The 14,683-nt window shown below is 55.6% G+C and overlaps 6 protein-coding genes across 6 annotated transcripts; 2 read left to right on the forward strand and 4 right to left on the reverse strand.

Annotated features, from left to right (window-relative positions):
* Positions 1–551: 551 nt before the first annotated feature.
* On the reverse strand, positions 552–1,841 carry ASPACDRAFT_45530 (uncharacterized protein; the record flags this gene model as incomplete). Its single annotated transcript, XM_020201618.1, has 2 exons — positions 552–1,683; positions 1,741–1,841. 2 exons carry the CDS (start codon positions 1,839–1,841, stop codon positions 552–554), a joined length of 1,233 nt encoding a protein of 410 aa, XP_020053780.1.
* Positions 1,842–2,629: 788 nt separating this feature from the next.
* Positions 2,630–4,150, forward strand: ASPACDRAFT_62463 (MFS transporter; the record flags this gene model as incomplete). The annotated part of the gene is made up of 1 exon (XM_020203788.1): positions 2,630–4,150. One exon carries the CDS (start codon positions 2,630–2,632, stop codon positions 4,148–4,150), a length of 1,521 nt encoding a protein of 506 aa, XP_020053781.1.
* A 1,471-nt stretch (positions 4,151–5,621) lies between these two features.
* On the reverse strand, positions 5,622–7,217 carry ASPACDRAFT_32633 (carboxylesterase/lipase family protein; the record flags this gene model as incomplete). The annotated part of the gene is made up of 1 exon (XM_020199892.1): positions 5,622–7,217. One exon carries the CDS (start codon positions 7,215–7,217, stop codon positions 5,622–5,624), a length of 1,596 nt encoding a protein of 531 aa, XP_020053782.1.
* A 1,057-nt stretch (positions 7,218–8,274) lies between these two features.
* ASPACDRAFT_32638 (carboxylesterase/lipase family protein) lies at positions 8,275–9,858 on the forward strand (the record flags this gene model as incomplete). Its single annotated transcript, XM_020199893.1, has 1 exon — positions 8,275–9,858. The coding sequence occupies one exon, from the start codon at positions 8,275–8,277 to the stop codon at positions 9,856–9,858; it is 1,584 nt and encodes a 527-aa protein (XP_020053783.1).
* Positions 9,859–10,911: 1,053 nt separating this feature from the next.
* ASPACDRAFT_1890090 (germin family protein) lies at positions 10,912–11,871 on the reverse strand (the record flags this gene model as incomplete). Its single annotated transcript, XM_020198557.1, has 3 exons — positions 11,630–11,871; positions 11,404–11,564; positions 10,912–11,327 (listed from the first exon to the last, which is right to left on the reverse strand). The coding sequence occupies exons 1-3, from the start codon at positions 11,770–11,772 to the stop codon at positions 10,912–10,914; spliced, it is 720 nt and encodes a 239-aa protein (XP_020053784.1). The 5' UTR covers positions 11,773–11,871.
* A 423-nt stretch (positions 11,872–12,294) lies between these two features.
* On the reverse strand, positions 12,295–14,038 carry ASPACDRAFT_53670 (Zn(II)2Cys6 transcription factor; the record flags this gene model as incomplete). The annotated part of the gene is made up of 2 exons (XM_020202782.1): positions 12,295–13,866; positions 13,940–14,038. 2 exons carry the CDS (start codon positions 14,036–14,038, stop codon positions 12,295–12,297), a joined length of 1,671 nt encoding a protein of 556 aa, XP_020053785.1.
* Between the last annotated feature and the right edge of the window lie 645 nt (positions 14,039–14,683).

A 14,683-nucleotide genomic window follows, 5' to 3' on the forward strand; every position in this document is an offset into this window, starting at 1 on the left:
GTTGAGAAGTGATGCTGGGCGGACAGAGTGGATGCCTTGATGCGGGGGCAGTGGGGCAGTAAGGCAGAAAGGCAGCAAGGCAGCAGGGCAGCATTCCTTCCATGGTCCAGCTTCTATTATGCTTACGCCGCTAGCCCTATCTGGTTAACCGATGACTGAGGATTTGCCCCAATTTCTTTGCAGAGCAGTGTTGCAGAGCAGTTTCCCCTACAGCAACCCAAGAACCTAATAAACCAATGTAGAGCTATTTTCTGTCCATGCGGCTTTTCAAGGTGGATCCTCAAACTGTACTGAATAAACTGAAAGGTTTTCTGGTTTGATCAAAACCAAGAGTCTCTCAACACAGCACAACACTCAATGGCGAGTTATACATACTTCTTACGGAGGCAGGTGGCAACTACCTACCAAAGTGTTCAAATGGGTCCAGACGTACTTGACTCAACTGCCTTTTCTACTCAGCTCAAATTCAATGTGGTGCGAGGGGGTTTGCCAACCCTCTTGAATCTAGCTTACATGTGAGATTCAGAACAATCCAGTCCACAGCATCCAATTTAGGTCTTTGCAACTATCCCCGGCCTCCCGGCAGTCAACCTCATCCGAGCAGCCCCAATCGTGGCTCCTCCCGAGAGGGTCAGAACGCCGCTATACACCCAGACCATATTCGCACCATGAGAACCCAGGATTGAGCCGGCGATAGGAGTCCCGATCAATAGTGCCACGCCCAGCAGCGTGAAACACATCCCCATCCGGGTCCCTGTCACTCCACGGTGAGGGGACAGCATGACAAGGATCGGGCCCATGAGCGAGACCAGTGACCCCGAGAAGAACCCATACAAGGCGCAGATGGCTAACAAAGACCCCTGCGTCTGCACGGCGATGATGCACAGGACCAGAAGACCGGAACTCAACGCACAGAGAATCAGAATATTTAGCGACCCAATCCATTGGGACAGATATCCCGGGGCCAGACGTCCCAGGGTCGATGTGGCATTCATGATCGGCACCAAGTAGAACGCCAGGTTTTCTGAGGTGATATGGTCCTGGATCGCCACGGATTGGAGGTAGTAGAAGGGGGTATAGAGACCCATGAAGCAGAGGAAGAGCCCGATGACAAACAGAGTGTACGGGGCCTCGCGGAACGCGGGCCAGTCGATCAATTTCCGGCGACTGGCAGGGAGAACACGGACCCGGAGCACAGCGCAGGAGATGCATAGGCCGAAGAGGGCCACAAAGCCCGCAACGCGGATCGTCCAGCCAAATCCCACTCGGCCAAGCAGCTCGCGGATCAGAATCGGATAAATCACGCCGCCGATGCTCGACCCAGAGGCGGCGATGCCAATGACCAGGGGCAGTTTGGTGGTAAAATAGGTCGAGAGAATCGCAATGCTGGGAACGAAGATCAGACCGGCCCCAATGCCCACGCAGAATGACTGCGCCAGCAGAACCTGCCAGAAGCTGTGGCATAGACTAAGCATCATGTGGCCGAAGACGACGAGAAACGAGCCAATATACAGCAAGGGTATGACGAACCCAGCGTCGTAAATGGGTCCGGTCAAGACGCCGAGGAACATGATCAAGAAGGACTGCAGCGAGCCGATCCAGGAAATGGTCGATGAAGCAGTTCCTTGGAGCAACGTCTCCTCGTAGAACGTCTCGAAAACCCCATAGGAGTTGATCAGACCCCTGGCGATGGATCAGTCTTGCTTCCAACGATATGGGCCAAGCATAAGTAGCACCTACCAGGTATTGAAGAACAGAAAGAAAGACCCAACCACCTGGAGCCATGCCCGACAGCCACCATTGGGCGGGTCATGGGTCCTGGGTTTTGAATCAGGGGCCATCGCAGATGATGGCTCCCTCGATGCACCCGAGGCTGGAGCAGTGGTGGTGGTTTCTTGGTTTGAAAGTGAGGAAGTCATGCTCTACAAGTCACAACCCTTAGGTCGCTAGTAAGGCGGGTAACTTGACTCCAAGGTGCATGTATCTGAAGTGTTTGATCCGAGGCACCGTACAGTATCTTAAATACTCCAAGGAAGGGGTTCTGGAGAGGACCGTTTTCGGTCATTTGCCTCCTACGGCAGACAGGTAAATAATGGAATCTCTCTCTTTTGTATTTTTTTTTTTGGTTTTTTTTCTTGACTCGATCGCAGTCATGAATTGATTGACACCAGCTAGGGTTCGGGTCTGATCGCTTACGGGACTAGCCCAAAATGGCACTCAACGGCCCCGGTTGAACCAAGTTCAGTAAGAATGGCGGCAAATGGGCTAAGCAAGTTTGAAAAAGCTTGCAAGGCGTATCGGTGCTTGTTCTGCTAACTCCTAATACCGGGCATGATTTCATAGGATGACAAGTACTGATAGATAGATCGACGATCGAAGCTCTTGGCCTCAATTAAATCGCTTGAGATTGCCGAACAAACCGTGGGTCAGTCAGTCTGTGTGATTCTCCTTCTCTCAGCGAGACACAGCTCATCAAGTAAAAATATGAGAATGCAGACCAGCCCCTGGCTTCTGCTCTCGCATTTTCGTTCCCCGTCATTGCACGTTCTGCTGTGAGCATACCTCGCAATCCGAGGGTCTACCAAGAGTTATACCAAACCCGCTGCGCTACCCGCACAAGAAGCCTAGGATGCTGTATGCCATCGGGTATTTTCTCTTGCTAGGCACCAGCGATGTCCGCAAAATTGCTGGAGATGTTGGACACGACTGGCCCGGGGATGGCACTCGTGAGAATCCACAGATCATATCGTGGCCCCCGACTGACCGATTGAATGCCCGGAACTTCGCCGCCCCCCGCAAGGCCATCATCATAGTTCTGTCAGGGCTCTCAACGCTCTCCGTTGCCTTTGCGTCCAGTGCCTACTCGGGAGATCTATCCTCCATTTGCGAATACTTCAGCGTCTCCGACGAGGCTGCCACGCTGGGGCTGTCGTTGTATGTCCTCGGGTTCGCCATCGGACCATTGCTGTGGGCACCCTTGGGGGAAGCCTTTGGGAGGAGGGTCTTGTTCTTAACCACCTTCAGCCTCTTCGCCGTCTTCAATGTCGCAGCAGCCGTCGCGCCCAACTTCGGCTCGTTGGTTGCATTCCGGTGTCTGGCCGGCATGTTCGGCAGCTCACCTCTCACCAACTCCGGCGGCATTGTAGCCGACCTGTACAGTCCGGAAACGAGAGGCCTGGCGGCAGTCTTCTACTCGGGGGCAACATTTCTCGGGCCGGTCCTGGGGCCGATCGTGGGCGGGTTCCTTGGCGAGACACGAGGGTGGAGATCCATCGAGGGATTGCTCGCCATCTACGCCGGAGTGATGCTCGTGCTGGGGCTTCTTTTCGTCCCCGAGACCGTCGAGAATGTGGTGCTTCGGCGACGGGCCGCCGCGCTCACCCGACAGACAGGCAAGTTCTATATCACGAGCGTCGACCACCGGAACCCTCCCGGATCGCTGGCGGGGAGATGTCGCATTTCCATGACCCGTCCTGCTCGGCTCCTCATCCGCGAGCCGATTGTCGTGGTCCTTGCCGTCTACATGTCCTTCATCTACGGCACCACCTACCTGCTGCTCGCGGCCCTACCCATTGTCTTCCAGCGCGTCCGCGGATGGAGCCCGGGAGTGGGCGGCCTCGCATTTCTCCCCATTGCGATCGGCATGCTGTGCGCCACCGCGTTCATGGTCATCATCAACCGCCAATACGCACGGCGGTGCCGAACGTCCGGGAGCGGCCGATTGCCCCCCGAAGCGCGTCTGCAATCCGGCAAGGTTGGGGCGGTTTTGCTTCCCGTCGGTCTCTTCCTGTTTGCCTGGACCAATGCGCCCTCGGTGCCCTGGGTGGTCTGTATGCTGGGCACCGCCTGTTTCGGATTCGGGAACATTTGTGTCTCGTTGGCGTTGGTCAACTACCTCGTCGACAGCTATGTGACCTATGCAGCCTCGGCGCTGGCGGCTGCGACGGTCCTGCGCTCACTGTGCGGCGCGGCATTTCCCCTGTTCACCACCGCTATGTATGATGGCATTGGCATTCACTGGGCAAGCAGCGTCCCAGCCTTCCTGTCGCTGGTCTGTCTTCCTGCGCCGTTCCTCTTGTCCAAGTACGGCGGCCGCATCCGCCGACGTTCCAGGTTCGCCGTCGCAATCGACGACGGCAAAGTAGCCTAATACCGGGCTGCCAGCAGCTGAGACGTGTTCTATGACGTTCTCAGTGTGGTTGTTCTATTTAATTATCCGGAGAAAATCAGATATAGCACGAGTTAACCAGTCATCCGCTCCCGACTTAGAATATCAAGCATAAACAAGCCCATTCCAACACCTCACTTGGTATTTTCTCGCCGAAGCGTCAGCCCGGGCGTTCTAGCGGATTCAATTCCTCAGTCTAGACTACCAGCTTGATATTCTTGCCATGACCAGAGATTTGAGATGGACGCTACGGAGAAATTGGCAAGGGGGCCTAAGCTACAGGCTGACAGAGCGCCCCAGTCATACTGAAGGCGAACCCCTCTAGAGTTTAGATCATGCCTCGACGCTGCATACACTCTCCCCCCTCCGTCTGCATATAGATACCACACAAGCAACGAAGGACAAAAACAGCCAAAGTCCCCCCTCACAACTCTCCCTCCAGCATCGGCAACACCACCCCTCTCGAAACCGTCCAAATATCACCACTAATATCCGCCGCCCACGCAGACCCCGTCCAAAGCGTATTCATCTCCCCCTGCAGCGCATACAATCTCTCAGAGAACCCATTCTTGATGTCCTCCCCAGACCTGCAGGTTATATGGCACATGGGCCGCGAACGACACGAACGCCGGCTCCCCCGCCCTCGGGAACCGGTCCGGATTCTCCCGCTGGATCCGCCGGATATCCTCCCACATGTGTTGGCAGACGGCTGCCTCGCTCATCGAGAACGGGTCGGTGGTCTGCAGACTGCCGTGGGTGGCGAGCATCAATCCGGGCAACCGGGCGGGGATCAGGCTGTACGTGTCTGGCAGGTAGGGGAGGGGTACATCGTGTGGTTGAGGCGAGTTTGAGGATGCCCGCGGTGGGCGGAAAGCGCGTGCCGTTGTCGATGCCGAAGTACATGCCGGTGTTGATGTAGCGGGTGAAGAGGGAGATATTGGGTGGGGTGAGGCGGAGCCAGGGCTCGAGGAGGGAGATTTTTGGGGGGATGGCGACCAGGAGCTTTTTCGCGTGGATGAGGGTGAGTTCTGTTTCTGTGGGGGTGTGCGTTCGCACGAGGAGGGTGATTGTGTCCTTTCCGGTGATACTGGCAGTGGTGAGCTGGCGGTAGGCGTACAGCACCTCGGAGGAGAGGACGAGGCTGGAGGTCGACGACAGCTCGGCTTCAGCCCGTCTGTCCAGCTCGATGTTCCGAAAAATGGGTTTCGCTCGGTTTGTGGCGCCGCGACCGGCAAATAGCAGTCAGGATGGATGAGGGCAAGACTACGATTAGCATCTACCGCGACGGATTTCGATACGGGATATGTGTCAATCTGGAACTTTACCGAAAGTATTCGACAGGGCAAGGGGTCTTATTACGGCCACTATCCAGAAAGATAAGTACAATAGAAAGCGTGCTGCCAAACCATGACCCGGCAGACAACGACCTCCCAGACCCCAGACTACCTACCATTCAGTATAGCGATTGGGTCTCGAACCACTCCTGGAACAACTCAACCTTGGCCTTAGGAGCAATGGGGATAGCGCCCCAGCCATTCCCGACATGCTGGACGGTCTGGGCCGTGGTGGTGGGGCCCCAGTGGACCAAGGCCTGGCCGTTGGCGTCGACGCCGTTGGGGTTACCGGTCTTGATGAAGTTAACCCAGTAGGAGTTCAGCTTGTTGGCGATCTCGTAATCGGTAGTTGTCCAGGGCAAGTCCGTGTCGAAGAGATTATTCAGAACGTAGTTGATCTCGGACTCGTGGTAGGCGCCTTGATCCTGGCCGGGAGGAGCGTGGTCCCAGAAGTAAGAGTAGACCGGACTGGTGTAGGCGGTGTTCCACAGCTGCGCCCAGCCCCATGTGCCTACTTTGGACCGGTCGGTCCACTGTGAGTTGTAGGCGCCGGGCGCTGACAGTGAGGAGTTGGCCGCGTAGGCCTTCAAAAACCGCTGCAGCCACTCGCCTGAGAAGGTGCTGTTCATGTCGGACAGGTAGTCGGCCAGCGATAGCGTCAGGTTGAACGTGGCGCCGCTCTCATCCTTGGTGTTACCGGTGATAACGGGCACATCGTGCGCCAATCCCTTAACCAAAGTGTTGTAGTAGGTGTCCGGCATCGCGTAGTAGTCCAGGGTGGCGGAGAAGCTCCATGATTCCCCGCTGCTGCTGGAGCCAAAGGTGGTGGTGCTCGCGAGCTCCGCAATCGTCTCGTAGGAGATCTCGCGCGCCTCGGCGATCGATGACACGTTCAGCGCCTTCAGAAGGCGCACGCCCTGCGCCAGGGAGACATCCAAGGTGTTGTAGTTCTCGGCCACACTGCCGCACAGGGGGTCATGGGGGTTGCGGACACCACTCTCAATAATCGCGCCAACAATCAACCCCTTGGTCAGGGGGCTATTGAGAATATGCTGTGTAGCAGCAGAGCCAGCGGACTGGCCCATAACAGTAATGTGGTCGGGGTCACCACCGAAGGCGGCAATATTCTCATGAATCCACTTCAACGCAGCGAACTGGTCGAGCATACCCCAGTTACCTGAGGAGTTGTGGCCGGTGGTCTGCTGGAATTCCTCAGAAAGTTCGGGATGCGACAGCCAGCCAAAGGCACCCGTCCGGTAATTATAGTTAACATAGACGATGCCTTTATCAGCCATGCCGGCGCCGTTAAAGAGGTTGTCGGCGGCAGTCGACAGGGCAGGGTAACTCCACATCACCACTGGAAGCTTAGCCTCGCTCGAGTTGGCTGCACTCCAGATATTGAGGTTCAGGCAGTCCTCGTCGATAGTGTAGTCATTGAAGCCCTGGGTGGCAGAGGGACACACGTTACCGAACTCCCTGGCGTCGAAGGTGCCGTTCCAGGCGCTGGCGGGCTGAGGGGCCTTCCACCGGTTCTCACCCCCGGTGGTAGCAGCGAAGGGAATGCCCTTCCAAACGGTGATGTCTTTCCAGTTGGTGAGGTTGTCGCCGGACGGGGTGCTGTTGAAGGCAGCATATCCTTGTACCGCACCGTACTTGGTCTGGACGATGCTGTCGTACAGGGCAGCAGAGGCGAGGCCGGCCGCCAAAGACAGCATCTGCAAGCATTGGATAGCCCTCATTGTTGAGACTGTTGTTTTACGATCAAATGCTACGGCGAGCGTGAAAAAGATCATGAATTTAAAGGATCGACGCAAAGGAACCGAGGCTTGACTTCAGTCGGCGTGGTAAGTAGATTAGGTTCAGCAGCACCAGAGATCGTCATCCGCATGCGTAATCTTGCCTTCTAGCTTAGGAGGTGCTACACATGTAATATCAGGGGGCAGCCTTCGACTTGGGGTTTGGTGTTGTCCTTGGTCGTTCGTCACATAAGGGAGCTCTCAAACTCATTTCTTACCCGGATACCCCCCTCAATGACCTTAATGACGAGCATTTTTGTTGCTTGCTGATCGAAATCCCATAGCAGAGTGATATGCGCTTGCCAATTGTATGACGCAAAAATGCATCTTACTCTGCGTCAAGTCGGAGGTCGGAGAGCGGAGGTCGGAGGTCGGAGAAGATTACCTAGATTGGTATTAAATCTTATTCCGAAACTGTCGAGGCATACGTAATGAAGACGGTGAGCAGCGGCTGGAAAACCCCGAGTGGCATGGGGATCAAAGCATGGGGCATTGGATCAGCAACCCTAGGCTGAACTTGCCGCGTTGAACGGCTTCCGGCCCGTCTCCACTCCACTAAATGCTTCGGATTTCCGACGATAATCTCCGACCAAATCGGGGTTAGTCCAGGTCCAAACCCTGTATTTGCTTCACTCACTGCAGTACAATCAACAACCGGCCTCCTTTCCTTGGATGAGGTGGTACGACTTGGGTCTCTCACCCGGTATCTTTTCTGTATCCTTCTCTTGAAACAAACAAACCACTATCTTGACTGACCGCGTCAGCTTTCCGGCGGAGGACGGAGCATTCACCCGGAGATGAACCGCGGTTCACATCGCGTCCCCGGCTCGGTTGCCGTTGACACCAGAACGTCGAAGTCATGCAGATGCCAGATGAACATAAGAGAATACCACATCCAGCTCGAAGCAGGCTTATTCTGTAGCCACCCTATCTACTACTGTTGCTTCCAATTGTGCCACCCGCAGCGCGACGCATCATGAATCCCCGTGCTAAGTTCATCTACGAGCTCAGTGCCTACTTTCTGCTGGGAACGACCAATGCCGCTCTCTTCGACCAAACCATCAGCATCTCTCAAGGCACGGTTCAAGGTTACGCCGCCTTCAATGCCACCTCCGCCCCCTCCTACATCAACAATTGGAAGGACATCTCTGTCTGGAAGGGAATCCCCTACGCCGCCACCACCGGCGGAGAGAACCGCTGGAAACCTCCCCAGACGGCCCCCTCGTGGAACGGAACCTTCGAGGCTACCTCCTTCGGAGATAGTTGTCCCAGCACGAACACAGGGTCGGGCATCAGCGAGGACTGCTTGAGCATCAACATCTGGAGCCCCGCCACTTCGACCGATGCTAAGCTCCCCGTTATGTTCTGGTCGTATGCCGCCGGCGGCACGTCCGAACAGACGACCTACGATGGTGCGGGTATGGCGGGCAAGGAGGTGATCTTTGTAAGCTACAACTACCGCACCGGACCCCTGGGCTGGCTCACACTGCCGGAGCTGGCCGACGAGACTGGCTACACGGGCAACTACGGTCTCCTGGACCAGATCGCAGCGCTGAAGTGGGTTCACGAGAACATCGCGGCGTTCGGCGGAGACCCCGAGGCAATCACAGTCGCGGGCCAGTCCTTTGGCTCCGGCGCCTCGTACCACATCGTCAACAGCCCGTTGACCAAGGGCCTCATCAAAGGTGCCATCGCCGAGAGTGGGCTGAAGGATCCCTACGACCCCGACATGTGGGGTTACGGGAGCGATTACCGCAACATGACTTGGGCGCTGGACTTCAGCGCGTCTTTTGTCGAGTCCCTAAACGCCACTAGCATCGAGGAGCTGCGCGCAATGGATCTGGCCACCATCCTGACCGGTACGGGTGCCTCAGACTTCGTCGGCTTTGACCCCGTCCTCAACCATCACGCCATCCCGAACAAGTACATCAGGAGTCTGGAAGACGGTGCGGTCAACGACGTGCCCATCCTGGTCGGAAATAATGCTGACGAGGACGGCATTGACCTTTCGACCACCTACACAGTGAGCCAGTACGAGGCCGCCATCAATGAGACCTACGGCCCCTACGCTGCTGAGCTGCTGGCCCTGCACCCCGCCAGCAACACCACGGAGGCCACCAACTCCTACAACGCCATCATCCGTTCGGGTTACTGCACCTCCACCTGGTCGTGGGCCAACCGCTGGAGCCAAAGCTCCTCCCAGCCCGTCTACTACTACCTCTGGACCTACTCCCCCCCTGGTTCCGACGGCGCCACCCACGGGTCCGAGGTCGTCTATGCGTTGGGCAACCTGTATGCCCAGTCCCAGGACTACACCGACGCGGATCTTGCCATCGCCGACATCATGTCGTCCTACTGGGCCAACTTCGTCAAGACCCAGAACCCGAATCAGGGAGGCTCCTACAAGAATGGCACGCTGCCCACCTGGGGCGCCAATGTCCCCGCCAGGAACGTCACCTTTGAGCTGGGCCGCCTCTGGCGCGACGTGGGCTTTGCCTCGGTGACAGCCCAGGAGACCTTCTTGGAGTACTTCCAGTACGCCCAGCCCAACCCTTACTAGATTGGAGGCGGCGTGCAGGTTCGAGAGAAGCAGCGCGGAGAGAAGCAGCGCGGCGAGAAGACAGGGATTCAATATGTCCTAAGATACTAGTACGCATAGATTCGCCGTCTACTTAATATGACACGCAGTACCCCGTATATTTAATCCATTGCATCATCGCAGCAATTGAGAAAACCGGTCTCGGCCTATTACAGGAAGCGGCACCACTCCACTTGCCCCATTTCACACAGCGAAATGTATCAGAGAGCCAGTAAATCTAAGATCGCAGGTGAAGCCAGAAAAGATAAGTTCCAAGTTACTGTTAGCCGGGGATATACGGTTTACATACACCATTCGGCCCTCCCAGTCATCAGGCAAAGATAAGCCAGAATCAAACATAATTGCCAGCCTGAAAGGTAAAGATTCTATTCTGGTGCCCCCGCCTAGTAGAATAGCTGCTTCATGATTCTTTAAATTTTCCAAAACAAAGTAACAGAGATAGTTTCGAAACTAAAACATAATCATAATTTAGTGAGCTCATGAAACCCATCTATAATCCACAATCATCCCGAACTTTCTAACATCCCTATCGGTCTATACTACACTTAGTTTCAGCCACAGAAAATGACGTGCTCAGCATACATTTTCCCTTCCTTCAGCAATTATTTATTCAGCAACCCATATAGTATATATCATCCTGTACATTCATCATCAATTCTATCGAAAGCTATAGTGATAGAACTTATTGGTTAGTCGGATATGATCTGATCATCAAGAATCATCAACTATTATAGTATTTTTTCTTCACCCTGCGTCTTACAACAAATATACACAACTGGATGTTCTTAATATTTATAGAATAAGCAAAGCCCAGTAACCCACTACATAGTTCATTTGTTTAAAAAGACAACCTGCTATACAATATACCGCGACCTTACCTCACCCACAGTCGGAATATCCCAATCCCCCAACCCTTCCCCTATGCGGGCATCACTTCTTCCTTCAACCCAGTAACCCTTGGCACTGTCAATCCCCCTCCCCTTCAGCCCCCCCAAACCCTCCCCCCAAGCAACCCTACTGCTCCAACCCACACTTCTTCACACACTCCCCCACAACCAAAGCAGCTTCATCCGGCACCAACCCCCTAATCCTCTGTACTTCCTCCGCGCCCACGCCCCCCAAAGCCCTCCCCACCACCTCATCCGGCAACGCAAACAACCTCGCCGACACCAGCCCCACCGCAAACTCCTCGGAATTAAACGCCGCCGTGAAGTTCGCCGCCTCGCAGTCCGGATTCACCTGCGTATGGAACGAGCCCGCCGGGTAGATCGTGACCGTGCCCGGGGTCAGCTCCGTGCTGACCACGCGCTGGTTGCCCGTGGCGTCGACCACGCCCGTCTCGGGCACCATGTAGCTTTGGATGCGGCCCGACGTTAAAGCGAAGAGTTCGGTGGCGCGGGGGTGGAGGTGGAGGAAGGACATTGTGCATGCTTTGTTGTGGTTAGTTGGTTTGATAGTGGGGGTGGGTTGGGTTTGGATTGGGTCGGGTTGGGTAGGGTAATGTACCTGGCAGCTGGGAGATGCTGAAAGAGAGGCCGACGCCGACGAGGGCGGGCCAGTTCTGGCTGCTGGCTATTGGGAGGGCGGTTTCGTTGTTGGAGTTGGTGGCCGTGAAGTCGTAGATGAAGTCGGTGTCGTTGGGGAGGAGGGCGTAGCGCTCGGTTGCTCTTCTCTTTGGTTAGTCTTGGTTTTCTGGGGGGGGATGGTTCAGGGCCAGGGGCAGGGAAAGTACGTGTTTGCTAGTTTTAGTTGAGCTGTTATAGGTAGGTCGGAGGTTGCGCGTGAGGTGAGCGACTGTGATGGTGCTGCTTGACCTGAAATTGCGAGGGTGAGGGCCATCGCGAGGATGGAGTGGAAGGTGGACTTGAGATACATGGTGAAGAGTTGAGATAGATGTAGTTTTCAACGCGGTAGGTAGTTGTGTTGTGCTCGTATTGCTAGGCTGATGATGTCGAGATGGGCGGGAGATTCGTTGCTTTATATATTGTTGCGTCTATGGATTCTTATTCTCTGGTACAATGTCGACATTCAATAGCCAAGACAGCCCAACTCACGGCGCATATACTATCCTATTGTCACAGCGCGTCAGTATACGCAAGCACAGCCACACCCTCAGGTTGAAGCGTATTAGTCATACGCCGCTCTCTCAGCCCTACCTCTTGCCAGCGCAATGCCTGCGTCTCACTCACTTGGCATGCAATGATGCTTGGCAATTCATCGAATCATCGCTTGGCGGATTCTGCAGATGACTGTCTTGTTCGACGATACTAGAGTTACGGGGTCTCGATGGGTAGCGCATTGTGCTTACTTTGCCAAGACATTCGGACGCTTTGAAACAGCCATCTACATGTGTTTGGAATCCAAGTACCCAATTCTATCCTCTACATGTCGTAAGACTCACAAAGCACTAGGACTAAGCTCCCGCTTGACCAGATACATACTCTCGGGCCACCACGTCTCCCCCGTCTCCGCCAAGCCCAGCGAATCCTGCGTCTTCAGCACGGCCAACACCTGCCCCAACTCCCACTGGCCGATCCCCCCAATCCACCACACCCCATCCAGCAACATAACCAGCACCAGCCAGTGTGCAAAGATATCCATCGCCAGGACATGCGTCGCCGTCAGCACTCCCACCTTGGCGAAGGCGGAGCTTTCCATCCCCATGGACGAGGAGTCAAGAACCGACTGCACGAGACCCAGATACTCCGTCGGCGCTTTATTGAGGAATGACATGATGATCCGGCGGAGGATCTGCGGCGCCTCCATCGACGTCACGCTGATCATGTATTTCGCGACCCAGGGCGAGACGCGCGCGCGTTTGTGCAGGGCTAGGGCCTGGGTTTGGGGGCTGGTTGCGGGGGTTCGGCGTAGGGTGAGAGCTGCTGCGGCGCAGTGCTCGAGGATGGAGACTGTTTCGATGGATGCGTGGAGTTGGGCCATGTTGTTAGATCGGTTCGAGTCTTTCAGGAGAGTGGCTGTGGTTTCTGCTCTCTTACGTAGACGTTCGAAGGCTTGGGTGTAGGTTGATGCCACAATGGGCAGGAAGAGACGCTTTGTGTGCTCGGAGGGGCCGTCTTGTGGAGACATGACCCCCGGGGTGTTTAGGGCTGTGCTAGGGAGACTTGGCTCGGTATGCATGGCCGGACTAGCTCCGTCCGTCGCATTCACAATGTCATTCAGCACCGCGGTAGATGCCGTATGTGCGGCACGGGTAAACGAAATCCACTGCGAGTGCTGTGGCAGCAGCTCACTCGGCAGCCGTTGCCCCCGCTGCTTGGCCGTAGCGGCCAAGTGAACGCGGATGGAGTGGCTGGCCGAGGCGTACAGCACCATCAGGGCCGCATTGGCGAGAACGTGGTCGTACATCTCCGGGCTCTGCATAGCTTCCTGGATGTGGCGGAGGGAGGCACGGTGGTGGCGCTCGGCTAGCCCCAGTAACTCGCGGATCTGCAGGAGGCTCTGCGGCGTCGGGGCCTGCTTGGCTATGTCGTGGGACTGACATGCGGCTGCCAAGGCAAGTAATGAAGACATGACGGCCTTGCTTCTGAAGGCGAGATTGGGTACGCCGACGGAAAGTGCGTAGAGGTCGAGCTGGTCGACCGGGATGATGTGGCTCGTGTGCGTGAGATAGTGGGCTAGGAGGCTTAGCTCGGTCGCATCGAGGCAGTTGGGAGATTGCGGCCCCAGCCGGAAGGGGTCCAGGCTTGCCTCATCCGTACTCGAGCGTGACTGGGAGGCAGGGTATTCATCGAAATAAGGCGTAGGATCTGACCGTCGATGACGATGACGGTGATGATGTGAGGGTGAGCCGGGAGACTCGGGCCCGGAGATTACATGCAGGTCGGAGACGGGCGAATGGGCCGCTGACTCCGGCTCTTCTGACAGATAGCCATCGCTGAGAGGGAACGGATATCGGCAAGTATACGAGCGCTTGGTACATCTGGAGCAACTGGGTCTATTTTCGTCGCACTGGGGGGGATTGACATCAGCACCGTGCGGGCAGAGCCGTAGGGTTCAGCCATGCACTGTCTCCGTACAATACCTTCTTCCGCTGCTGCTTGCACCTGAGGCACCCATTCCGGGATTTTTCGTGCGTTCTTCGGAGTCGGTATCCGCTAACTTGCAATGATTGATTGGCCATGGTAAATGGCCTAATAGGAAAAGCGCTAGAGGATTGTGCTCAGTCGCCGTGCGAATGTGGATTGTCGGTGGGCGGGGGAGGAGGGAAGAGGGAGCGTATTAGTAAAGAAACCGGGGCGAGGCTGAGTCGACTGGCTTCGGCGTCCGCCCCGCTAGCCAAGATGCGCCCAGCAGATTCAGCACATTCACCCTCGTGTTGCTCGTCAGCAAGAGGCTCTGCCTAACTTAAAAAGAAGGTTATTTCAAATACTTCGGTGGGGGTTTCCTCCTCCACTATATGGATGAGTCAGCTGTTGGGCGCGATGGCCAGGTAACAATGCAAAATGCAATGCGCATACACGTTTCCACGGGCTTGGCGCTGCAAATCTGATCAGTCTGCCCACAAATCTCTGGTTACCATGGTATCAGATATATCAGAGCCTGAAGATGCATGATTTGGAATTGCAGTTCCCGTGTTAACCACCCCGATCGTGGCTGTAACAAATGTGTGTGAACCAGGTGACTGTCCTCGGGATGATCGGATAACAGGAGAAAGAACTGAATAAGGCTATCGACCGATCAGGAATGGTGAGAGAACACATCATTCACTAGATGCAGAATTCCGATGTAGTGGTCGATGTATCGCTCCCTCGAGCGATGATAAGAA

Source organism: Aspergillus aculeatus (genome assembly GCF_001890905.1).
Source record: "Aspergillus aculeatus ATCC 16872 unplaced genomic scaffold ASPACscaffold_13, whole genome shotgun sequence".
In the NCBI taxonomy this organism is placed as follows: Eukaryota; Fungi; Ascomycota; class Eurotiomycetes; order Eurotiales; family Aspergillaceae; genus Aspergillus; species Aspergillus aculeatus.